General features: G+C 40.7%; 1 protein-coding gene across 7 annotated transcripts in view; it reads right to left on the bottom strand.

Annotated features, from left to right (window-relative positions):
* The window catches only part of FMN1 (formin 1), a 481759-nt gene that overhangs the window by 46732 nt on the left and 408321 nt on the right, over window positions 1-26706 (bottom strand). For all 7 annotated transcript variants that reach the window (XM_089309385.1, XM_051822097.3, XM_070053344.2 and 4 more), the window contains 2 exons: window positions 11601-11652; window positions 6638-6787 (listed from right to left, as the gene is read on the bottom strand). In XM_089309385.1, the coding sequence (XP_089165511.1) occupies window positions 6638-6787; window positions 11601-11652 (202 nt within the window). The remainder of the gene's footprint in view (window positions 1-6637; window positions 6788-11600; window positions 11653-26706) is intronic.

Genomic DNA, 26706 nt, shown 5'->3' with positions numbered 1-26706 from the left:
TATCTAATTTATGAGTACATATGTTTTATGGATGTGACAACTGGGACCCCTGGTAGTAAGTGACCAGCCCAAGATCACACAGAAAATTAATGGCAGAGTGAAGGATAAAAATGTCAGTTCTTTTGGTTCTCTGTCTGAAAGTGGTTTTTATACTACTGAGCATTGTTTGTGTTCAGAATGGGTAAGAGAAGGAAGTGGTAAGCTTCACTGGTGGATGAATCTTGTGCACTAGTAGAGGCAGCACAGTAACTGGGTGGGCACTGGAGGAGTTTAGATGTCAAGGACACACTTTCCTTCTCTTTTGTGGCTTCCATTCTCAAGGGCTGGTCCCTACAAGGTTAAAGATGGTTCTCTTTGTGCCCCCACCAATGCTGGAAGGGAACGGCACACCCCTTTTAAGAATATGAGCTTGAAGATGGCACAAATCACTTCATTTAGCCCACTGGGCAGAACTTGGTTTCATGGCCATATTCAAGGGAGCCCAGGAATTGCAGGTCTAGGGAGGGGGCTTCTGATTTGTGCTTGGACACAGAACTTTGCTCTTTTGCCTTAAGCTGACTTAAATGCCAAGGAAAATTTAGTGCCATCAATATACCATCAAAATATTTGAAACCCTTTAGTGTTTTTTTACAATATGATTTTCCATGAACATTTGGAAGATCCCCTATAATAATTAATCTATGACATGAAAACCAATTTCAGAGTCATGCCCTGACATCAGTTTAATGATGGAATTCATTGTTCACTCACATGGCCAAAGGACTTCAGAGCATTTCTATATGGTTGCTTTTGTGTTTAGAGATTGTTGTGTGTTTTATGAGGGGCAGTTATTACCTTGTCATGGGGATGCATTGATTTCAACTTTGCATCATGTTAATGCATATTCATGAAGACTATGCTAAGAAAAAAAAAGCAGCAAATATTCTCTATCACCTAAAATTAACTTCATGTAGTCTAGAATGGCTTTCAACACTTCCATTTCATTTGAAAGTAGAGTTTATCCCAATCAAGATACCAAAGACATTCTTCGCAGATCTAGAAAAAATGCTGAAATTCATATGGAGGCACAAGAGACCTCGAATAGCTAAAGCAATCTTGTACAACAAAAACAAAGCCGGAGGCATCACAATACCAGACTTCAGGACATACTACAGGGCAGTTGTAATCAAAACAGCATGGTACTGGTACAGAAACAGATGGATAGACCAATGGAACAGAATTGAAACACCAGAAATCAATCCAAACATCTACAGCCAACTTATATTTGATCAAGGATCTAAAACTAATTCCTGGAGCAAGGACAGTCTATTCAATAAATGGTGCTGGGAAAACTGGATTTCCACGTGCAGAAGCATGAAGCAAGACCCCTACCTTACACCTTACACAAAAATCCACTCAACGTGGATTAAAGACCTAAATCTATGTCCTGACACCATTAAGTTATTAGAGAACATTGGAGAAACCCTTCAAGATATTGGCACAGGCAAAGAATTTCTGGAAAAGACCCGGGAGGCACAGACAGTCAAAGCCAAAATCAACTATTGGGATTGCATCAAATTGAGAAGTTTCTGTACTGCAAAAGAAACAGTCAGGAGAGTGAAGAGATAACCGACAGAATGGGAAAAAATATTTGCAAACTATGCAACAGATAAAGGGTTAATAACCAGAATCTACAAAGAGATCAAGAAACTCCACAAAAACAAAACCAACAACCCACTTAAGAGATGGGCCAAGGACCTCAATAGACATTTTTCAAAAGAGGAAATCCAAATGGCCAACAGGCACATGAAAAAATGTTCAAGGTCACTAGCAATCAGGGACATGCAAATCAAAAGCACAATGAGGTTTCACCTCACCCCGGTTAGAATGGCTCACATACAGAAATCTACCAACAACAGATGCTGGCGAGGATGGGGGGAAAAAGGGACACTAACCCACTGTTGGTGGGAATGCAAACTGGTCAAGCCACTATGGAAATCAGTCTGGAGATTCCTCAGAAACCTGAATATAACCCTACCGTTCGACCCAGCCATCCCACTCCTTGGAATTTACCCAAAGGAGTTTAAATTGATAAACAAACAAGCGGTCTGCACATTAATGTTTATTGCAGCACAATTCACAATAGCTAAGACCTGGAACCAACCTAAATGCCCATCAATGGTAGACTGGATAAAGAAATTATGGGATATGTATTCTTTAGAATACTATACCGCAGTAAGAAACAACGAAATCCAGTCATTTGCAATAAAAAGGAGGAATCTGGAACACATCATGCTGAGTGAAGTAAGCCAGTCCCAAAGGGACAAATACCATATGTTCTCCCTGATCGGTGACAACTGACTGAACACCAAAAAGGAAACCTCCTGAAGTGAAATGGACACTATGAGAAATGGTGTCTTGATCAGCATAGCCCTGACTGCTAATGGACAACTTAATACATTATCCCTCATAGTATTTTTTTTGTCTGTTCTACTTAATATGACTGGTTTAATTCTGTAATTATCACACAGTTATTCTTAAGTGTTGAAAACTAACTGAAATGTGATCCCTGTTAAACATAAGAGTGGGAATAAGAGAGGGAAGAGATGTATAATTTGGGGCATGCTCGGGCTGACTTGCCCCAATTGGTAGAGTTGGAAACATACCAGGGGATTCCAATTCAATCCCATCAAGGTGGCATGTGTCAATGCTATCTCACTATTCCAAGTGATCAATTTCAGTTCACAATTGATCATAATGAAAGGACTAAGAGTCAAAGGGAGCACATAAACAAGTCTAGTATCTGCTAACACCAACCGATAGAATAAATAAAGGGGAGAGTGATCCAACATGGGAAGTGAGATACTCAGCAGACTCATAGAATGGCAGATGTCCTAAATAGCACTCTGGCCTCAGAATCAGCCCTAAAGGCACTCGGATCTGGCTGAAAAGCCCATGAGAGTATTTCAGGCATGGAAAGCCAAGACACTCTGGCAAAAAGATCTCTGTGAGTGAGATCCCAGTGGAAAGAACAGGTCTTCAAAGAGGGAGGTGCCTTTCTCTGAAGGGAGGAGAGAACCTCCACTTTGACTATGACCGTGTCTAAACAAGATAAGAGTCGGAGAACTCAAGGGGCTTCCATAGCCTTGGAAACTCATGACTGGAGCATAGGGAGATTACTGATGCCATAAACAGGAGTGTCAATTTGTAAAGTCAACAACAGGAGTCACTGTGCACTTACTCCTCATGTAGGATCTCTGTCCTTAATGTGCTGTACACTGAGGCTTAATGCTATAACGAGTACTCAAACAATATATTTCACTTTGTGTTTCTATGGGGGTGCAAACGATTGAAATCTTTACTTAATGTACACTAAACTGATCTTCTGTAAAAAAAAAAAAAAAGAAATTATCAATTCCCAACTTGACTCTCACTGGGATTAAACATGACAATAGGTCTGATCTGATTTCATCATCATTTAAAAAAAATCATCTATTATTTTTCACTTTATGTTTCTGTGTGGGAGCAAACTGTTGAAATCCTTACTTAAGGTATACTAAGCTGATCTTCTGTATATTAAGAGAATCGAAAATGAATCTTGATGTGAATGGAAGGGGAGAGGGAGTGGGAAAGGGGAGGGTTGTGGGTGGGAGGGACGGTATGGGGGGGGAAGCCATTGTAACCCATGAGTCGTACTTTGGAAATTTATATTCATTAAATAAAAGATAAAAAAAAAAAAAAGAAAGTAGAGTTTAATGAAAACATCATTTTCCATGTAATCTCTTCCTTTGAAAATACTATTATTAATTCTTAATTTTTCCCAGTGATTTTTCGGGTTTTAGTTGATCTTCAAATACGCTTAAAAATCAAGCAAGTTCAATTTCTTTTGATGGGATCCTAAGTTACAGAATTTTTTCCTTAAAAATTGTAAGTGTTATGTTGTCATGTTGTTTATTAGTATAATTTTTAGGATGTCTTTGCACCAATTTTTTGTTAATGATGTTATGTCACCTCTTGACATTTATTGTTGTTGAGATTTATTGGATATCTGGGAGAAGTATAATAGAAAAATTATAACTTCAAATATCGTTAAATATGATATCACAACAAAGCAACCATATCATTTCTCATTTAATTATGGGAGAATTTACATGATTCTAACAATCTAAAGACTAAAATCTGTAACAAATAGAGGACGATTTAAACAAAAAATCCACCTATTTATCAATCAATTGGTTATACAGTAATATATACAATATGCTAACCTTTCTTAACAAGCATAGTTTTCTAAACAAGTTGCTTTCAAAAATATTTTATCAGCCATCATGAACTTTCAGAGCTGTTGTTTGAGGCTGGCAACCTTGGGGATCATTTCACATAGCAAGACGAGAAGAGCCCTGGAAGGAAGAGAGTCCTGAAACGGCTGACTGACAAAGACGGAGAAAAGGTCTCCTGAAGTTACAACCCTTTAAACATGTTGGTTTTGGGGCTGGTGCTGTGGGCACAGTGGGTTAAGTCGCTGCTTGCAATACCAGCATCCCAAATGAACGCCAATTCAAGTTTCAGCTGCTCTGCCTCCTATCTAGCTCCCTGCTAATACGCTTGGGAAGGCAGAGGAAGATGGCCCAAGTGCTTGGTCCCCTGCCACCCATGTTGGAGACCTGAATGGAGTTCTGGGCTCCTGGCTTTGGCAATGGCCCAGGCCTTGTTGTTGCAGACATCTGGGGATTGGGAGTGGAACAGAAAGTGGAGGATCTGCCTGTCTCTCTCTCCCTCTGTGTGCGTGTGCGTGTGTGTGTGAGAGAGAGAGAAAGAGAGAGAGAGAAGAGAGAGAGAGAGGGAAAGAGGGAGAGAGAGAATCTTTTATTTAAAAAAGGTATTTGTTTACAAGTATGAAGCAGGCAACTCACTAGCTGCAACCAGGAAGCAACGCTGCAAATGACTGTGACTGAGAGTCAGGGCAAATACCATTCTGAAGGGCAGCTGCACACCACCTCCATGGCAGACCCATAATTTGTTTGGTTTAACATCTGTGATAGTGTAAAGTCCTTCATTTGGAATGCAGCTTAGTATTTCAATGGAAGATTATGAAAATGAAAAGCAGTTCATTGCCTACTTGCTGGTCTTTTGTTTTGGGGGTATTTTTGGACTCCAAAGACAAACTCACTAAGGACTATGCTTAAAATAAAAAGTGCGAATTCCTAAAGACCATGGCTGGGTTTCCTTGCCTTAAAGGTGTGGACATGGAGAGCCCACTGGCTGGTGGCTGCCCTGTCACAGAGGAGCTGCTTGACTGCGACTTTCATGTAAGAACTTATTCCGCAGAAGCTCATTTTAGCTGACTTTAAAGGGCTAAATAAGCAGTGGTAGGGCCATAGTGATGAATTACATGCCAAGATTTTCAGTATTTCCTCATGTTATGCTCTACAATGTACTTTCTTAACAATGTCGCTTAAGTGTTCTCTGCTTCATCTTATCTATATAATGGATCTATTCAGTTTAGTCCCTGAGGTCCCAAAGAAGACATTTGTAAAGATCTTAGACTTCTTTGGAAAGAGAGTTGATTTTTTTAATTTCTTGAGAAAATATTTAGAGAGTAATATTGAAATCAAAATCTCTAAATTTTGATCCTCTTAAAAACAGTGTTATAAAGTAAAACAAATTAGTGCATATTTTGTGTGTACATATAAATACGAGTATATTATGTATATGTCTTTTATTCTATTACAAAGTGAAGAATAAAAGTCTTAAATTATGGGCTATCTGGTCTCAATGTTTGTGAGATATAGGTATTTTAAGTAAATTAATTGTTTCCCTACTTTGCAGAATGTTCTGCCTCCCTCCATTGCATTTTGAATGGCATTCATGTGTATTTGTTTTCCTGCAGAAGTAGCAAGACCTGTTTGCAGTTTAAATCCATGACACCCTCTTCATAACAATGCAACATTATCACAACAGTGATGAAGCAAAAGTGCTTTTTTTCCCAGATTACCAGCAATATATTCAATCTAAGGAGAATGAACACACACACACATACACACACACATGCACGCACGCACACATGCACACATACAGCCAATACTCAGAGTCGAGGTTTTTTTCTTCTACTCCCCAACTAATAAAATCAAGAGGCTGCAATGAAGCCGAGCGGCATGCAGTTTGATGTCCTCGGCAGGATACAGGGAGTCAGAAGTGGCGCTGTAAATCCAGCGCGGGACTTCAACACTGTGTGAAGTGTGGCCTGAGTCTCGGAGATTTCCCTTTGATGCAAGTTCAGTATATTAATGGGAAAAGCATTCCCTTTTATTTGTCTGTACTGTCTGCGACAGCAAGGCTGCCTCATTTAGCCTGGGCCAACATGAAAACACACAGGGAAGCAATCTGTTGCAAATTAGCACAACTCCCCTTTCATTTACTAGCTTGTAATTGGAAGGGGTTAAGAAAGTGTAACTGATCAGATTGTGCGAACATATCTGCTTGTGTGGACTGCAAGCTTTCCCTGCATTGCCCTAGGAACCTTGAGGCAATAATCCTTCCTGGGTGTCCACTTGATCCAAAAGAAAACACTGACACGTGTGAAATACGCACTTTGTTAGGTGTGAGCTGGCAGTTTCCTAGTCTCCAGAAAGGTATATGAATGCTTTTCGCAGGATCTTACCTTTCTTTTGATATGTTTTTACTCTCCCGTTTCCAAATTGTCTTGAAGTCACTGCAGAACTCATACCACACCATAAACACGTAGCTGGGGGTGATCTCCTTCTCACCAGACTTGGGCTTCATCCCAAAATATCCTACTGTTGTTTCAAAACTGCATGATACAAGAGAAAAAAAATGCAGAGAGGTAGAGGTTAAGCCACTGTCAACACCAAAACCCACTTGGCTGAGCAGAGGAGACACTGTGGGGAGTCTCTCACATGTGTATTATCTACAAGGAGCTCGACATATACTTACTAGAACTTATCCTAAGCCTCAGAAAACCCGTTTGCTCAAATTTATTTGCCAAGAAATGCAACTTGATTGGGGGATATTCTTGGGCATATCTTATTGGTATATAAAAAAAATAGCATGCATAACTCCAGGGGTGCATGCAAATTAAAATTTGGAGTTTGTTCTTCATCTCAAATCCATTTTCTCTTCATGTTATGTTTGATGATTATAGGTAAGATTAATGACACACTGATTTTGTAGCATTGGCAGTGGTCATTGAGATAGCCCATTGAGAGTTAATTTGTTGGATGTTTCAAGAAAACCAGTTCTATCCTTATTCTGACCTACACTGGCTTCGTAATCCAGGATCAATGGCTCTGCATCTCTCTCAATGTTCTCAAGGGCAAAATAAGACATGTAGATTATATGATCTTTAAGAGGGTTCCATTTGAAAGATTGATATGATACAAGAATAGAAACTACCAACACACAAAGGTAGGCATGATTGTGGGCATAGAAAAGTTTGTATAAAAATCCATCTTGGATCTTGAAAAATGGTCTCCAATCTGATAAGAAAAGAACTTGGGTTTTTCAAAGTAGATTCCCACACTCTACTAAGACCTACCCCAAGGAGCTCACTGCACAACAGATTACCCGGGCCTCCCAAGCAGTCCTTCTTGGAGGCACTAGCTTTGCAGCAATTTATAGCCCTGAACTCAATCTTTCCCTCTCACCCCCACCCACCCTAAGCCTCACAAGCTCATTTGCCATAAGCAAGAACACTTAAATAAATGACCCCTTTTCTAGGGTGTTGGAAACTAATCAAAGCAGGAATGGCTGGCCAGGTTTATTACTCAGTGCTCTATCATCTGTTCAGACACAGTGCATTTTTGTGGCCATCCTGAATACTGAGTTTCTAATGGAACTCTATTCAACAGTGATTGTAAAACTCTGACGCCCTGTTACTATTATGCAGCATACTTTCATCTCCGTCTTGGTTATTGGGCAATATGTATCTCATAAGGTTTTATCACATTTCACAGATGAACTGTTAATTGATTCCATGGCTATGGGTAGGTGAGATCCAAGCTGGAGCTGCAGCTCTGAGTCCCATAAATTCTTTGTGCTTCTGTAAATAATAAATCTGCTTTTAATGCAAATTAAAACTACTGGTCAGGGAATTTTGGCCCCCAGTTATTAAATGACTAGAAGTGCCTAAGTAGAGAAAGGCAACAACTGCAGTGATCTCTTTTAAGGGACTCTCTTATAATTCCAAACATACACATTCTGGAGAAAAGGCAAGAAAAGAGCAAAGTTCACTCTTGCCCCAGGCATAACCCCTAATTCCACGGCAGTCAGAACACTGATAAATACAAATGGCCTCTCTACAGCATGCACCTTTATTTCATCTAAAATGAAAACTAGGCTGAAGGTAGTACATAAGTGGAGGATTATGTAACCTAAAGGAACAGGCCATGGATGTCTATAAAGTCATAGGACTAAAATTCAAAGAGATTTACAGGTTGACCTGTCTAACATTTTCATTGAATGGATGAGGAAACAGAGGCTTGGAAGGACTGAGTGACCTGTGCCTGCCCAGACTCCTTGTGAAATTTTCTTTTTACTCTCCCAGGCTTGATAACACAGGCAGTTAGGAAGTGGCACGATCATTGTCCCCATTTACACTCCAGACCCAATTGCCCTCCGCAGCACACATAACCGGCATCATCACAGGATGACTATTCTCTCTCCTCCTTATGCTCACTTTTCTTGCAGAGCCACAGTTAACTTGCGCATTCACAGAGAAAAAAGTATTCAGAGGGACTGGCGATCTTGTTCCGCAGCAGCGGATGGTGAAGAGCACAGGGTGTCCCTGTCACTGTGCTCCGTCTGTCACCCCAACACCTCTGGCATGCTTTCTAGCCTAGATGGTGAGACCAATACATGGAAAACACTGGTGAGGTGCAGAGCACAACACTGCTGTTTGGTGGTCATCACAGAGCCTGAGAGAAGCATGTCATGGTCCTGGGGGCCTCGCTTTCCCCAGCTCTCAACTGAAGCTAGAAGCCAACCACTACCCTCACTGCCGCGATCCCTCGGGGTTGGCGAGGCCTTGCTTGCTTACCCTCTTTTCCAAGGGGGTGAAAACGAAAAAAATTACTGAATTTCAGCATTTTTCCCTCTCTCTGTTTTGGAAACTAAGAAAGCAAGTGAACCTCTTCAGAAGAAAGAAAGCAAACAGAGTCCCCGAGGATTGCTTGGCTTTGGCATTCTGCAACTTCGACAGAGTCGCTCTGAGGATGTGCCTTGGTTGATTTCCATGTTAGCCCTTTGTTTAGGAAAAAGCCAAAAGCGAGACTGTGAACCTACGACTATCTGATAAGGTCTAGACTACTGTCCTTCCCAGACAAAACCCTCCGCATTTCAAATTCAGGTTTGATTCACAGAAGACTGATTGTTGAAAAGCTTCTGAGACTGGGGCAGGAAAACTGCTGACACTCAGTGACTAGGAGAATTTTCTCCATCAGACAGGAAGAAACACAGGGTCCATCATGCTTTTCAAATTTTCTGTTCATCAGCAGATCGCTCTTAAAGAGCTTTCAACTTAAAAACATCGATTTCTGATCATGCTTTGTTTTCTATAACTTTTTACTTCATTCTTTTTCTCTCTGCCATAATTCCTTGTCTGATTTGTATCTTTTTAATTAGGCCCAACATTTTTAAAAGTACAGATGATGATGATATCAAAGAGCCCATAGCAAAGTGAACTGTTTTACTTTCGTAGTGCTGAGATGCTGAAGTGGAACACATATCCACTTATTGTTTTACATGCGTGCTTTCAGAAACTGCTTAGGAAAAGCAAATATTCCCTAGCCTCAGAGTAAATTGTTTCTCTTGAGAATAAAACATAGGAATTTACTAAATCTCACACGAATATTGCAACACTGACCACAACCTCCTTAAAGAGTGTAACCAAACAACTGTGGTTTCTACATTAAAGATGGGATCAAACATATTTCATGTATGACATGAAAGCTAGACTACCTTCACCACAAAGCCACGGAAAACGCTGACAACCAGAATTTATGACTCCTCTCAGCATAGCTAATGCACAGCAGCAGCTTCAGCCCCTCTAAGGTGGGCCCCCTTTTCCGAAACTCAGGGTCTTGAAAAAGGATTAGAAATCCGACATCCACCTTGGAAGCTGAATTTCGGTTTGGCCTGATCCCAGTGTGTCCTTGTTGATGGTCTCTTCTATACATGCTGAGTATTTCTGTAATGTAACTCACTAGTTTCACTAGTTTATGCACTGAGGAAGGGGAAACCTAAGGCCAACAGTGGGGCACAAAAATCTAAAAGCATAACCAGGTAATTGTCTTACTTTTCAGCGATTTTTTTTATGACACGATAATATCCATGGTTCAAGAACATGTCTGCACATAGAAAACTACGAGATTTGCCTTCCCCTTGCTTTCATCAGCATTTTAATTTTATTGGCAATTACACTGGGAAGCAGACCAAGATGTTGGTACCTGTCAAAGCAGGGCAGACAGCACTGTCTATGGGCTTTCTGAACTCTTGGAAATTGAAGCTAGATTGGAGAAAAATGGCTCATTTCTAGTCTGTTCATTTGTACTTCAATCCTAAGCTGGAAAACTCTTCTCAACCACTGATAGAGCTCATTTCTCTTTAGCTGCTGGTTTCTGCCTCTACCTACTTCTCATTTAATCTTCTAGTACTTTTAGAATTGGTACCAGGAAAATGTTTGAATACAAATGAATACAAACTAAGTCTGCCCTGAATATGAGAATGCCTCGGCGTACTCCCAATCATGCTTGAAACAGGGAGAGTCAAGTTGACTAAAACTCCTAAGAGATCAGAACCATCAATTTTTAGGTTCCACTGAGTGGAGCACGAGGTTCTGCTCTGACATCTATCGAGAGAAGAAGAGCAAGGAAGAGGACTGAAGTGGATGAGAGATTAGACGGAGGATCTCCAAGGTCTCTCTCAACTTCTGGGAGGTTGGGGACTTTCCTTATATAGAGGCCAGTGCCTTCTTCCCACCTGTCCCTTGACTACAATATCCTCTAGGTTCTGAGAAAAGACATAAGTCTCTTAGGTATTTGCAACAATGGTTAGAGTTAGTTCATTGTAATGCTAAGAAAGATTAAAATATACCTAACTTTAGTTCAAGAGTAGAGGCAAATGCATAGAATAGTGTCATGACAGGTATGTAAGGCAGGTGATCTAGTTCTGGGTGATTCCTTGCCTCCTGAGGAAAACCATCCCCAAGTCCATTACAAAACCTACATTCTAGCTCCTGACCGCGTCTTGCTTGTCATGGATGTATCATGGATGTACAGTCTTAACAAAGCCAAAATAATGGCTAGCAGCACAGTAGGAAAGTGAAACAAGCCAGTCACAGAAAGACCAATGCTGCACAACTCTACTTACATGAAGTACCTAGTGTGGCAAAAGTCCAGAGAAAGAAAGCAGGATAGCAGCTGCCAATGGCTGAGGGGAAGGGAAATAGAGTTCGAGTTTAACAGGTACAGAAATTCAGTTGGGGAAGAAGAAAAAGTTCTGGAAATGCATGGTTGCACAGCAATGTGAATGTGCGTAATTCACATAATAATAAAGGATAAAGAATAGCTAATCAAAGAAAGAACTGGGGTCAGAGCAGAGCTACTTACCTTTTCTGTGCATTCTCCAAGTGAGTTTCTTCCATTTTATGCTCCTTTTTAGCTGTAAAAGAGAAATAATTATGACTAACATGATTTTCATCCATCACACCTTTTGGAAAATCTTACAGCTTTGACTCACTCATTATCAAAGTAAGCCTGAATTTAGGAGTTGCAGCCACATGTCCTGGAGAGAGCATTCGATTTGATACAGCTACCACACTGCTTGCCTGAAAACAGCTATGGCTAAAAGTGAAAAAAGAACTGACTATTTCCTTTGGGACACGTTTGAGGACAAAGGGGAGATACTAATAACTGTACCTGGACAAAGATATATATTGGAAAAATCCTGAGCAGATGCACACATGAAGTAACCCTAGAGATAGCTGGTCTCTTTGTGAACCTGGTCCTGTGCTTCCCTCAACTTCTACACACACACACACACACACACACAATCCAGTATCACTTGCTGCAGTTTTGCCTGGATACAAATGAATTCATGAGAATTACTACACATACTTCCTCCACGCTCCAGTCCTGTTGGCAGTCTGGGGAAACCTATGGAATCCTTTCTCAGAATAATGTTTTTACATTCAATGAAAAAACATACATGGTGGGGCAGATATTTGGCATAGAAGTTAAGATACCACTTAGGATGCCCTTATCCCATATCAGAGTACCAGGATTCAAGGCCTGGCTCCATTCCCAATTCCAGTTTCCTACTAATGTGCACCATAGTAATGGGTTCAAGTATTTGAGTTCGTGCCACACACATGGGAGACCCAGACTCTGGACTCTCGGCTTTGGCCTGGCTTATGTTTTGGGCATCTGGGGAATAAACCAGCAGATAGAAGATCATTGTCTCTTTCTTTCTGTCTTTCAAGTAAATCTGAAAAATTTTTAAATTTGGGGCCAGCACTGTGATGTAGTGGGTAAAGCTGCTGCCTGCAGTGCTGGCATCCCATATGGGCACCAGTCCGAGTCCTGGCTACTCCACTTCCAATCAAGCTCTCTGCTATGGCCTGGAAAAGCAGTAGAAGATGGCTCAAGTCCTTGGGCCCCTGCACCTGGAGGGTGCAGCACAGCTCTAGTTGTTGTGGCCATCTGGGGAGTGAACCAGTGGATGGAAGACCTCCCTCTCTCTCTCTCTCTCTGCCTCTGCCTCTCTGTAACTCTGCCTTTAAAATAAATAAATCTTTAAAAAAATGTTTAAACTTAAAAAAAACCACACACAATAACTAAGGAAATCAATGATACTAAGATATAATTCTGAATCTACAGATAAAGAACAATGCTCTGTAGAAATTATTTAATAATTGGCTTCAGTTTTGAGTTTTTTTTTTCAAAGATTTATTTATTTATTTGAAAGGCGGAGATACAGAGAGGCAGAGGAAGAGATAGAGAGAGAGAGAGGTCTTCCATCTGCTGGTTTACTCCCCAGATGGCCACAATGGCTGGAGCTGTACCAATCTGAAGCCAGGTACCAGGAGATTCTTCTGTGTCTCCCATGTGGGTGCAGGGGCCCAAGGACTTAGGCCATCCTCTACTGCTTTCCCAGGCCATAGCAGAGAGCTGGATCAGAAGAGGAGCAGCCAGGACTCAAACTGGCACCCAAATGGGATGCCTGCACTGCAGGCGGCAGTTTTACCTGCTACACTACAGCACCAACCCCTTGAATAGTTCTTTTTCATAGTCTTCTCTAACAGATCATAGTGCTATGGATAATAATACCATTCTTATAGTTTTAAAATGTTTAGGAAAATAGGCAAATTGTAACATAATCTACATAAGCTTTAATATTCCTTTCATTTAAGGTTACAATCACAGAAAAGTAAATGAACCAAAAACTCATATTCACGGTCTTTGTTGTGATACCACATGGAAGTCATTAAAAGACATGAAAACATCTCCACTTTTTAAAAAGATTTATTTATTTATTTGAAAGTCAGAGTTACACACAGAGAGAAGAGGTATATATATATATACAGAGAGGTCTTCCATCTGCTGGTTCGCTCTCTAATTGGCCGCAACAGCCAGAGCTGTGGTGATCCGAAGCCAGGAGCCAGGAGCTTCTTTCAGGTCTTCCCATGCAGGTGCAGCAATCCAAGGTCTTGGGCATCTTCTACTGCTTTCCCAGGCCACAGCAGAGAGCTGGATTGGAAGTGGATTAGCTGGGACTGGAACAGGAGCCCATATGGGATGCCAGTACTGCAGGCAGCAGCTTTACTCACTACACCCCAGCGCCGGCCTGACCATTTTGTTAAGTTTGCCTCTGCCATTCACTTCCTGTGTGACTGTGGCTTAGATATTCATGACCATATAGTTATTGTCTCGTCTGTCCTATGTGAAGAGTCACAGTGACTACAGCCAGGAAGCTGTCATAAAGACTGAATGAGGTACCACATGTAGAGTGCTTAGTACATGATAGGTGTTCAATATTTCACAGGCAGGCATTATCAGTACTCCATCATCATCATCATCTTCATCTTCATCTTCATCTTCATCGATTTTAAAATCTAAGCTTTAACAAGTTGCCTTCTTGCTCACATCTTTCCAAAAGCTTGCCATCAATCTTGGGAGAATAACTCAAGTCTTCATTTTCCCAGAAGACCCTGTAAGGCTAGTCCGTGGCTCCTCGGTGATGTAACCTCCACTTCCACCTGCTTGTTCTTTCCTGCCTCGCTAGTAGGCTTGCTGCAGCTTGAGCACAGCAAGCCCATGCACCTGATGATCTCTGCACCTGCAGTTCTTCCCTCCCTGTCCACAGTCTCTGAACCATTGGTTCCCTCACCATTCTCAGGTCTCAACTCAACCACCACCTTCTCTGGCCTCACTAAATAAATGATCATCCTTTATCACTCACCATCCACCCCTGCCCCTCTTGTCTTACCTTTCTTCCCCATAGCCTCTAACTATCTGCCACATATTCCTCTACTCATTGTTTATTGCACAACTGAATGTAAGTGCTAGAAGAGCAATATCTGACTTGCTTTCTGTTATAATCTTAAATGTGGAAAAAAAATCTATGTGTTAAATCAGTTATTTCAGAATAAAAATGTATGTATAAGTTGAGCATACCTAATGCCCAACCTGTAAAGCCTATTCACATATTGCAAAATCTGAAGAACTTTGAAATCTGAAATACATCTGGTTCAAGCATTTTGGATAAAGGACACTCAAATTGTATTGGATAAAGCTTGCTTAAGAAGAGACAGATTGCCTTTCCTAAATGTCTAAATTTATATTTAGAATACAAACAAAAGCTACAGAAGACGATGAGGCTGAGGATACACTATGATGTTTAAATGCAGTAAATTTAAGTGAAGAAAAATTATTTTGTTCTATATGAAAATGATTTGGCTTTCATAAATACACCAATTTAGGTGAAATTAAATCATAGTGATGCCTGTTTTTGCTGTGTGGTTCTCTCCCCAACCCTGAATCCAATACTCATAGCAATAAATTCTGTGAAATAGTCTGTTACTTAGCCAATCAGATACAAAGAAGTTTCTTGTGTCTCTCCTAGGCTACCAAAATGTGAAACAAACGAGTGATTTGTTCTTAATCAGTGATTTTAGACTATGTGCATGGCTAAACAGGAGGGAAAATTCCTTTGAGGCTTGCGTGATCTTCCAGGAGTGTGTTTGCTATTTCCATCACCAGAGGGTTTCTAACTGGCCACTTCCAAGCTGTGCTAAGTAGACTGTGGCCAAGCCGTCACCATGGGTGAAAGTATTGAAAAGAAATACAGTATACAAATGTTAGATAAGATTTTGCCACAGATTTACGAATGTGGTGAGTTGGAAAATCACCCAGATACAAAAGGAGATACTATTAAGGGACAATGCATACTGCAGAATCTATGAGTGCTTAGGGAAAAGAACCTTTAGCAAAATGAGAAGAACCCAGAAATTTCCATTTTGGTAAGTAAAGGGACCATGAACAAATGGAAAAGGGATCAACACTCATGGCATGACTTGGACTCTCCGCCACTCTAAAATATTTCTCCTGCCATAATGTGTGAAACTTCCAACCATGTCATTATACATTTCAAATCTTCAAAATGCCCCATCTAAGAAAAAACAAATGAACTGCCTGGGAAGAAAGTGTTTGGAGCCACAAACTCAAATTCCAATACCATCAACAAGTAAGTTGATTGTGGATCAGAGATTAAAAAAAAAAAAAAAAAAAAACCAAAAAACAAAAAACAGAATTCCAAGATTCTATTATTGGTTTCTTGATACTGGTGACAGTCTTAGAGTGAGTGAGTAAGTGATAGGGAATAGTACGGAAATGGGAAAGCTATGCCTCATTTAAGAAAGGACAGGTACTTGGCCTAGTTACAAGATCTACTTTTTTGACAGGAGCTAGAAAGAGATTTTCCCCTAAAGACAGCTGGGATTGGGCCAGGGCCGAAGCCAGGGTTTGGAACAATCCAGGTCTCCCATTGAGTTGGAAGAACCCAACTGCTGGAGCCACCCACCATCACTGCCTCACAGGATTTGCCTTGGTAGAAAGCTGGCTGGCCGGTGCTGTGGCTCACTTGGCTAATCTTCCACCTGTGGTGCAGGCACACCGGGTTCTAGTCCTGGCCAGGGCGCCAGAATCTGTCCCGGTTGCTCCTCTTCCAGTTCAGCTCTCTGTTGTGGCCTGGGAGGGCAGTGGAGGATAGCCCAAGTGCTTGGGCCCTGCACCCACATGGGAGACCAGGAAGAGGCACCTGGCTCCTGGCTTTGGATCAGTGCAGCGTGCTGGCTGTAGCACGCCAGCCATAGCGGCCATTTGGGGAGTGAACCAATGGAAGGAAGACCTTTCTCTCTGTCTCTCTCTCTCTCACTGTCTAAAAACTCTGCCTGTCAAAAAATAAAAAAAAAAGAAGATTCTGTGTGGCTCAGGGAATTAGGCATGCCTGGGCAGCCAGACCATGCCATACAGCATGCCATATTGGCACCATGCACAAAAAAGGAGAGATAACATTGAAATTAAAGATGGCACGTCTTGGATGGAAACTGTTCTGACCCTAAAAGTTTAACTAGTAGTAGCCCTGAATCTATGTATGAGATTTCCTTAATATTCTATTCTACAAAGCTACAAGGATAATATATGTATTCGTGTGCTTCTTTGTTCAATTTCAAAAAGTGTATAGTGAGTGCACCGGGGTAGGTGAGCTCTCAGAATAAATTTGGAAGGGGTTGTCAGATAATGACATGTCACCAGGGGAGACAGGAAAATAACAGACATTCCCTCCCCTTGCTCTTTTCTTCCATCTCTCATTCACAAATAACTGTCTCATTGTCTGAAACAAGCTAAATCTCATTCTGTTAAAAATCAGGGAAATAGTAGCAGCATTGATGATTGTTTCAAGTTTTCAAGATAAGAGCGATGCAGAAAACAGGTCAGAGGACTAAAACAGATTTTCTTCACATCAGTTCTGTCCTCCAAACTTGTTATCAAGGCTATATGCACACTCTGATGATGGTGCATCTGTAAAAGTGCTTGGGGAACCAAAAAGAAGTTTCACATCACCCCAGTTAGACTGGCTCTCAGACAGAAATCAACAAACAACAAATGCTGGTGAAGATGTGGGGAAAAAGGTAGAATGTAAACTGGGGTAGCCACTGTGAAAGGCAGTATGGAGATACCTCAGAATTCTGTATATAGACCTACCATATGATCTGGTCATCTCACTCTAGGAATTTACCCAATTGAAATGAAACTGCATATGAATGAGTCATCTATACCCCCATGTTTAGTGCAGCTTAATCCACAATAGCTAAGATAGGGAATCAACCCAGATGTCCAGCAACTGGACTAGATGAAGAAACTATGGAATACTACACAGTGGTAAAAAAAAAATAAGGGATGCAACTGGAAACCATTATACTTAATGAAAAAAACTATCCCCAAAAGACAAACACCATGTGTTTTCCGCAATTTGTACTAACTAATAGAGTACCTTAGAGGTAATCTAAAAAAGTGAAATTGACATTTTGAGATGTGATGATTTTGAATAGCTCTTGTCTCGACTGTTGCAGAACAATGTTTTTTTCTTCATACTATTTGTTGAATGTTTTACCTAGTGTAGGGTTAATCTTAAAGAGTATAAAGTTAACTGAAAATAGATCTTTGTAAAAATTAAGAATGGGAATAGAAGAGAGGGGAGGAATAAGGGTAGAAACACAAGGCGTGAGGGAGGGTAGGGTGAAAAATATCACTATGTTCCTGAATGCATGCATATGAAATTTGTATACCTTAAGTAAAATTTTAGTAAAAGTGCTTGGGGAAAGTTGAGAGGTAAGTTTATCTACCTTTCACCTACAATATGTTTTCTGTTGTTGGTAGTACTATGTTCTTTTCTTAATTTTCTTCAAGGAGGAAAATCTTTTATTTCTATGTCACAGAGAGAAAGCAATGGCTTCTTTAGAAGGTGCTTTTTGTTTAAGAGATATTCATAGGCATTTTATTTAATATAGCCTGAACTGAGTAAAAACCACTTGGCTTGTCTAAGTCTTTAATGCCTTGGAATTTTGCTTCCTGGTTCATTTGATGGCCATTGTCTCCTTAGTTATCACAAAATCACCCCATAATAACAATTCTGAAATTCTTAAGTACTGTGGCCAACCTAATGAAGCAGAAATAGCTCTTTCTGTTGAATGGTTGTGGGCCCAAGGAATGCAAATCAGAATGAAGAGAGTTAAATGCCAAGTTTTAATCTCAACTCTGTTACTTCATATCATAGCCAAGTCCTGTGCATCATTTTGCAGTTTTTTCCTCTCTAAGTGGAGGAAATGATATCTACCTCCCACATGGCTGAGCAGGCACATAAAAGTATTTGGTTGAAGAGAATCTTTGACGTCAGACCTTTGATGGTTCAATGCCATGTTGAAGCTGCCTGGGGTTCAAACTATCAGTGAGTTGGCACAAAGTTAAATGCAGTATAGCTCAGTGTAAAGAGCTTGGGCTTTGCGTAAGGTAGACCAAGGTTGAATGTGTGCTCTGCCACTTATCGCATGGGTGACGTTGGGGAACTCACTTTGCTCCACTGGGCCTCATGCATTAAATGAAAATAAGACCTACCTTATAAGGTGGCTGTGACTATGAGATGCGAGATTAACCTGGTGACTAGCATAGCATGGGCACTTAAGAATGGAAGCCAATTATGATTAATGGTTAGAAGGAAATGCTAGTAGTCTGAGATGGTCAGTATGGAATTTCAGGCAAAATCTTTTTTATTTAGAATGTCCATGATGGCTCTCAGTAGACACAAATTTTGCTTGTGATCATTTTTTTTTATTTATTTTATTTTTTTTTTATTTTTTGACAGGCAGAGTGGACAGTGAGAGAGAGAGACAGAGACAAAGGTCTTCCTTTGCTGTTGGTTCACCCTCCAATGGCTGCCGCGGCCGGCGTGCTGCGGCCGGTGCACCGCGCTGATCCGATGGCAGGAACCAGGAGCCAGGTGCTTCTCCTGGTCTCCCATGGGGTGCAGGGCCCAAGCACTGGGCCATCCTCCACTGCACTCCCTGGCCACAGCAGAGAGCTGGCCTGGAAGAGGGGCAACCGGGACAGAATCCGGCGCCCCGACCGGGACTAGAACCCGGTGTGCCGGCGCCACTAGGTGGAGGATTAGCCTAGTGAGCCGCGGCGCCGGCCAGTGATCATTTTCAATGCAGATCATTTGTCCTCTGCTCAAAATGTATTTTCCCATTTCATATACAAAGCCAATGTCCTTCCCAAGGCCTGTAAGGCTTTTCTTTAAAAGGATGTTCTTGTATTCTAATCTAAAGTCACATTATTTGCTGTTTCAGCTCACTGGTTTTATTTAATCCTCAGGACAGAAAGAAAAACTGATTTATAATTTCAAAAAATTTGAGAGTCAAGTAGGAATGGGTAGGTTGAAAGGAGAGGTACTTAGGATGATTCTCACCTAACACTATTTTTTTTCGCACTTAATAACCAATATTGTCTTTAATCTTTGACCTGATCAGCTGGATCACTTTCTTGATATCTAAACAAAGATAATGATACAGGGGTCTGATTTTACAAGATAAGTTTCCTGTGAGTAAAGATTCCTCCTTTAACCTCGAGATGCTACACCTGTGACAGGTTCCTGTGTTGTAGGGAATTCACCTCTCTGTATTGCCTCCAAAACCGTCACCGTAAGGAACAAAATGAATTATGACATCCTGGCTGCATGATTTTGTTGCTCTCCCTCCTCACAGGATGAAGCACACCTGCATTGCCTAGCAATTCCTTTGCAACCTGGCTCCTACCACTGCCGTTATTTGCCCAGTGCTCCTGTCATGTGTCAGTTCTTGCTATTCTCTGGACTCAATCTGCCCTCTCATGCCTTTATTTTGGGGCATGTTTTTTCTGCTCTGAATGTGTTCTCTTCCCTGGCCTTCTCCCTTCCTCTATACTCTCCACCCCTATTGTAAATATCTTCTCTTTCTTCAAAAATCATGCTTAAAAGTTCCCCCAAAGAATGAGACATATTTCTGTGGCACTTCAACAGCACTGCATCCCCCTAATTCCCTGTCCCAGGACAAAGAACAGTGTCCTGAGGTCACTGTTTTTTCACTAGACTGTACTTCTTGAGGGCTACGACCAAAATGAGTTCCGTAGACTTTCTTTGAACTAACACATAAGAGGCACCTCCTTCAGTATTTGATAGATGGGTGAACATATAACAGAGGGACCAGAACGTATGTCTTCATGTTGGGATCAGAGCCCACTGCTTAGCCTGGCAGTTTTTAACATTCCAGTTTCCATTACGACAACACTGTAGGAGGAGAGCAGCCCTGAAAGGCGAGAGAATACTTTGTCCATCCCCTTATGGCCTGTTTTGGATGGAAATATTTCATAGGTACAATGAACATTAACCCTCAAATTTCATCTGTCTCACACTGACTTTTTAAACATACTTGGAAAAGGGGAGGAGTTTTATAAGTAAAATGACACTTCCAGAAAATGTTCAGACTAACAATATTCAACATTTAAATGTTTCAAAATACCCAGAACTTTATTATTGAGAGTGCCACTCACACAGTGAGAGTGGCTGAAGAAAGAAGTTACTCTTCAGAGAAAGTGGGGTTTTTAATGCCAACATAATTAAGTCATATTTATGGATACCCATCTGGAAGGTAGTAAACGGTGAAATGAGGGGCAGGAACGGTGGTTGGAATATCTTCCTAGTATTCTTTACACAGGCTATTACACTTTAATATACCGTGGTTTATGGACCCGACATGGTTGGTGTAAACCAACAGGACCCACAGTAAAGAAGCTGTTTTTATTACAGCTCTACAAATAGAGGAGCTGGGTGATGCTAATGAGGGAACAAAGGGCCCCTACTCTACTTCATGTGGTATCCATTTGATGTGAACACAGCGGTCATTTTTCATTTCATAGAAAATCGCCCCGTCATGCACTTCCCAGGAGAGAAGTGCTTTCTTTTGCTAGCAGAGGTGACAATGGGAAGAGGAATAGCTTTTTAACATTTATTTGAGAGGGGGAATAGCACAGATATATGTAACCCTTGAGTTATATGGAGCTTTTACCCTTAGATTTTTTTTTTCCTTTTGGTATGCTTGCCTATGGAGGACAATATCCTATCTAGTCTTGTTTTATCAGTTTTCCTGGTTGTGGTTAAACTGGAAGAATGAACTTTTGCAACCTGTCTCAGAGTTGGCATTTTTGAGTGTCTAGCTGCATGGCAACACTGAAGAGCTTAAGGGGCTGTTTGTGGGATTTTTGGTATAAATCGGTGTGAAGTTGGGTAATGAATGACATCTGAAGGTTTCTGATATATGAGTGTAGTGTGATTTCCAGGTCACCCACCTAAGTCTAAAGGAGACAATTAAGTGTTTGCTGTAAGTACCAAGTGAAAGACATCGTATCAGAAAACTCTGAAGAGATCTTTAGAGTCACAAAATCATAGAAGACCAGATAAAAAGACTGTAAAGGTTTTTCAGTGTTAACTCTCCTGGGACCACTTATTTCAGTCAGACTTCCCAGAGCTCTTTTTCATCATTTTTATCTGCACTTTCATTTGCTCTTCATGAGTGAATTTGAATAATTGCATGGCATCAAAGAAAAGCAAAATACTGGCAACTGCCTAACTTGGTCTCCTGGGGCTACTCTCAACCAGGGTTCTTCATTTAATGCAGAACACAGAAAATGATCTGGGCAGCTGTTCTCTCGGTTTCCCCATCTGCACATCACGTGCACCATTCTACGTGCTCAAGGAGATGCTAACTCCGTACATGTAAGGGTGTGCTTGGCGTAGTAGTGCTTATTTCCCACACCAATGGTTGAACAGGTCAGTCCTAGTAGAATCAAACTTACAGATGACTTGGGATCTTAATTTACATTTTCACACTTCCAAATATATGTATGATAACATTCAAATAGTGCACAAAATATTTTATAACAATTTGAGTTAGAAAGTACTGTGAAAAGTCTCTATGGTTACATACAAGGAGAATATTATTTTTTAGAATTTTTGATGACTATTTGTATAGGTGGATCAATACAGTTTAAGGAGTCATGATATATTCTGTGTTCATTTGGTTGCACATCTGGTCTGTGCTCTATGGTAAAACCATTGCAAAAGTGTATGTTTTATCAAGTCACAGTTCTGGGCGGTAATCACACTTGAGTACAGTTGGGGTCTAAATGAGGTCCATCTACATGGAAAAGTCAATCCCCTGGAAAGGTGCCAGACTTTTTAATATTTTTGGAAATATAACTGCAAGTCAGATAAGACTGTTCTCCCTTGTGTCTCCCTAATTAAGTTTTTAAACCATTCACCATACCAACAACACTCAGCCTTCAGACTTTGAGGAATCCTGGTCATTCTTAAAGAAAACCATTTAATTAGCAGCTAATACACTCCATTTAAAAAGATTTATTTATTTGAAAGGAAGAGTTACAGAGAGGCAGAGGCAGAGAGAGAGAGAGAGAGAGAGAAAGAGAGAGAGAGAGAGAGAGAGAGAGAGAGAGAGAGAGAGAGAGAGAAAGATCTTCCATCCACTGGTTCACTCCCCAGATGGCCACCATGGCAGAGCTGCACATATTGGAAGCCAGGAGCCAGCAGCTTCTTCCGGGTCTCCCAAGTGGGTGCAGGGGCCCAAGGACTTGGGCCATCTTCCACTGCTTTCCCAGGCCATAGCAGAGAGGTGGATTGGAAGTGGAGCAGCTGGGACTCGAACCAGCGGATATACAGGATGCCGGCACTGCAGGTGGTGGCTTTACTCACTAGGCCACAGCGCCAGCCCAGCAGCTAATATACTTTTACCCTTTCCCCTTTGTTTATGTGTAGTCCACTGATGTTCCTCAGTGTTGTACAACTCTCTGTACATAGTAATTTCTTGGCTTCAAGTTGCTACAGATGTGGTTCCTTCAGAAAGCTAAGACCATATAACCTCATTAATCTAGCTACAACCTAGGCAGACTATTTAATGCTACTGGAGAGAAAATGGATTCTGAAGTTGAGGAGGTGACTTTCCTGAGTTACACTAAGAGTGGTGGAATCCAGGTCTTCTCACTCATAATCTATTTTCAATGCCCTTTGCCGTCTCCTTTGGGGCACTGTTCTTTTCCAGAATCCTCACACACTCGATGATGACTTGGAGCTGCACTGTACTCCACATTTTCCACAGAAGTAAATACATCAGAGGGAAAGTTTCAAGATGGAATTTCAGCTTTCACTCTAAATTTCCTGATTCTTGATGCTTTAAAGCAGACCATGGGGGTAAAATTTTAGAATGATGTGGTGAGAGGCTTATTAACATTAATGGGAGTCAGGTGGTTGCATTCTCAAACAGGGTCTGAAATTCTGCATGTTATGCCATCTTCTAGGCCTATGTATAACTTTAATGTATCAACAGTAATAGAAGTGGCATGTCTTTTATAAAAATGTTTTTTTCTTAAGTTATTTTCACAGATAGTTCCAAAGAAAGCATATTTATAAGATATGATTTTCACTTAGAGAATAATTATCTATTAATCCTGCCTTCTTGCAATGCCTAACTTGTCTTCTAGTTGTCTTAAGGGGAAGACTCAGAGCTTCTCCTATGGACCTTTTTTGGGATGTCATTCAGGGATACTGAACTCTGTAGCCTCACTAGTCAGGGAGCAGTTATCATTTAACAAGTATTAGGCATTTTGCAAAGAAGCTATAGTTTTCTTTTTTTTCTTTTCTTTTCTTTCTTTTTTTTTTTTTTAAAAGGCAGAGTGGACAGTGAGAGAGAGAGACAGAGAGAAAGGTCTTCCTTTGCCGTTGGTTCACCCTCCAATGGCCGCCGCTGCCCGCGCGCTGCGGCCGGCGCACTGCACTGATCCGATGGCAGGAGCCAGGTTATCCTGGTCTCCCATGGGGTGCAGGGCCCAAGCACTTGGGCCATCCTCCACTGTACTCCCTGGCAACAGCAGAGAGCTGGCCTGGAAGAGGGGCAACCGGGACAGAATCCGGCGCCCCGACTGGGACTAGAACCCGGTGTGCCGGCGCCGCAAGGCGGAGGATTAGCCTAGTGAGCCGCGGCGCCGGCAAGAAGCTATAGTTTTAAAAGAGAACTATTCCTTTTTTTTTTTTTTTTATCAAGAACCTTGGTAAAATTTCAAAAATAATGGGGTTTAGAGTCAAATTTTAAAGCACTATTTATTGATAAATTGCAAATATATTAATATTAGAAGATCTCCTTTCCCAAACAATTCTGTCCTATCTTGGTGTTAGCACTAGCATAATGTATAATTTCAGCATGTCATAGGCTGTGAGTTTTTTCTTTTCAATGTTATATTTAAATGCTTAGCATTTGAGACCATAAATCTAGTGTTAATAAATCAGTAACCTGGCCGGCGCCGTGGCTCAATAGACTAATCCTCCGCCTTGCGACACCGGCACACCAGGTTCTAGTCCTGGTCGGGGCGCTGGATTCTGTCCCAGTTGCCCCTCTTCCAGGCCAGCTCTCTGCTGTGGCCAGGGAGTGCAGTGGAGGATGCCCAAGTGCTTGGGCCCTGCACCCCATGGGAGACCTGGAAAAAGCACCTGGCTCCTGGCTTCTGATCAGTGTGATGTGCCGGCCGTGGCAGCCATTGGAGGGTGAACCAACGGCAAAAAGGAAGACCTTTCTCTCTCTCTCACTGTCCACTCTGTCTGTCCAAAAAAAAAAAAAAAATCAGTAACCTGTTGCTCTGTTAATTAGCGAGAATGCCTACAAAAGCAGTGGGTAGTTAGAATTTTTAGCAGGTTCATGTGTAAAGCAGAAACCAGCTGTATACTCATTTTTCTTTCTAACTTAAAGTAGCACTCTTTAAAAGCAAGACTCTTTTTTTTGTTTTTATCTCATTTTTATTGATATTCAACAAATCTAAAGAAAGTACCTCATAACAAATTGAAAAAAATTCTCTAGATTTTTACCGTAATTGTCTCTGATGATTTAGAGCTATCATTTGCTTCTCCATACCTTAACCTATCCACCCTCACACCGGATAGAATGAAGCCATACATTTAAGAACATCAGAGCTATTAAGAAACCTAAGAAATTACCTAATGTAAGCCTCTCACATTATAGTTTAAAATAAAGCTAAGTTAAACAACAGGAGCCTAAATAAATAGAAATCATGTTTTCCAATAATAGAATGGCCTACTGGACTGCATCTCCTTCCTGTACCACAGGCAACCCAAGAACAGTCAATCCACTGGCTGAGTAGTTGCTTTTCAAGCAGGGTAAGATAACTGAGAGGAAAGATCAGATTGGTGGTGGTGGCAATGATGATGAACATTCACTGAGTACTCAGTGTGGCGGGTACTATGCTAAAGGGTTCATACTGATCATTTAATCTTTTCAACTCATATATAAGGTAGATTCTATATTATGTGGAATATAATGTGTATATATATATATATATACACACACACACACACACATATATATATATAAAATTGTAGAGCTGAAGCTTCAATTGCCTCATAACTGCTGACTTTTGGTAAATTGTTTAATTTGGCTAAGACTCAGTTTTCTAATCTATAAATGGAAGTAACAATATGACCTAAATTAGAAAGTTGTAATGATTGAAAGGTATTTGTAAAGTGCTTGGGCACTGCACCTGGCACATCATTCAGCAAATAAGCTACTACCACTACCCCAATTATTTGTTTCCCAGTGACCTTTGCTTGTCCAACCTCTTTTGGGTGCCTGAGACTTGTAAACACAACTGAGCATTCTATTTTTCCTTTAGTAACATGTATATCCTACAATGAACTCCCCAACATTTGAGGCACTCTCACTAGATCCACATACCCCGAACCACACTTGAAAAGAGTATCATGGGGAAAGTGCTATGACATAATTATAAGTGATAAAAAAGAATATAAAGCAGTAGATACGGTATGACTAAGATGATTTTAGAATGTTTACCAGAGCAATGGTATATAACTATAAAATTATTCTATCTATAAAAATCAGCGGTAATATACTAAAATATTATGGCTGATATTTCTTTCTGGTTAAATTTTTTTCCCATGTTTTAAACTGTTTTCCAAAAAATTAGCCTCATTTAATATAATCAGAAAAAAAGATGGCTGTTTGGAAGCAGCTGCAGAGCACATAGAATGTGAATGATTTACCCAAGGTTACACAGTTAATTTTGGGCAAAAAAGATGGAACTTGTCCCTTGAGCCTAATCTAGTTTTCACTATATCACAGATGCTCTTTAGATTCTTGCTTAAAAATGATAAAACTGCCATACCATTAGTGAATGGCACAATAGACATAAGTAATAACTGCATTAATGAGTTAAATTTAAATGGACAGTCAACCACAAGGAAGTCCTTTCTTTTTGCCTTATATACACACAAATGTGAAATTACACAGTCTATATTCACTCCACATATTTTTATGAAATATACAGAAACCTGTCCAATATGAAGAATGATTTTAACCATATTACAAACAGTAAAATTTGGATAAAATCCATTATGCATGGTAGACATCTTAATAGTTTAAGATTGATCTTAACCTATCAAAAACTGAGAGGACAAAATCTACGCTCATACATGAGATAAATACAATATGGCACCCCAAATTTTTCTTTCTCAGCTAAACCCTGACATCTT

Source organism: Oryctolagus cuniculus, chromosome 12 (assembly GCF_051225735.1).
Source record: "Oryctolagus cuniculus isolate XC-2025 breed Fujian yellow rabbit chromosome 12, ASM5122573v1, whole genome shotgun sequence".
Taxonomy (NCBI): domain Eukaryota; kingdom Metazoa; phylum Chordata; class Mammalia; order Lagomorpha; family Leporidae; genus Oryctolagus; species Oryctolagus cuniculus.
The sequence above is the reverse complement of the archived record's forward strand: the minus strand, read 5'-3'. Positions and strand labels throughout refer to the sequence as shown.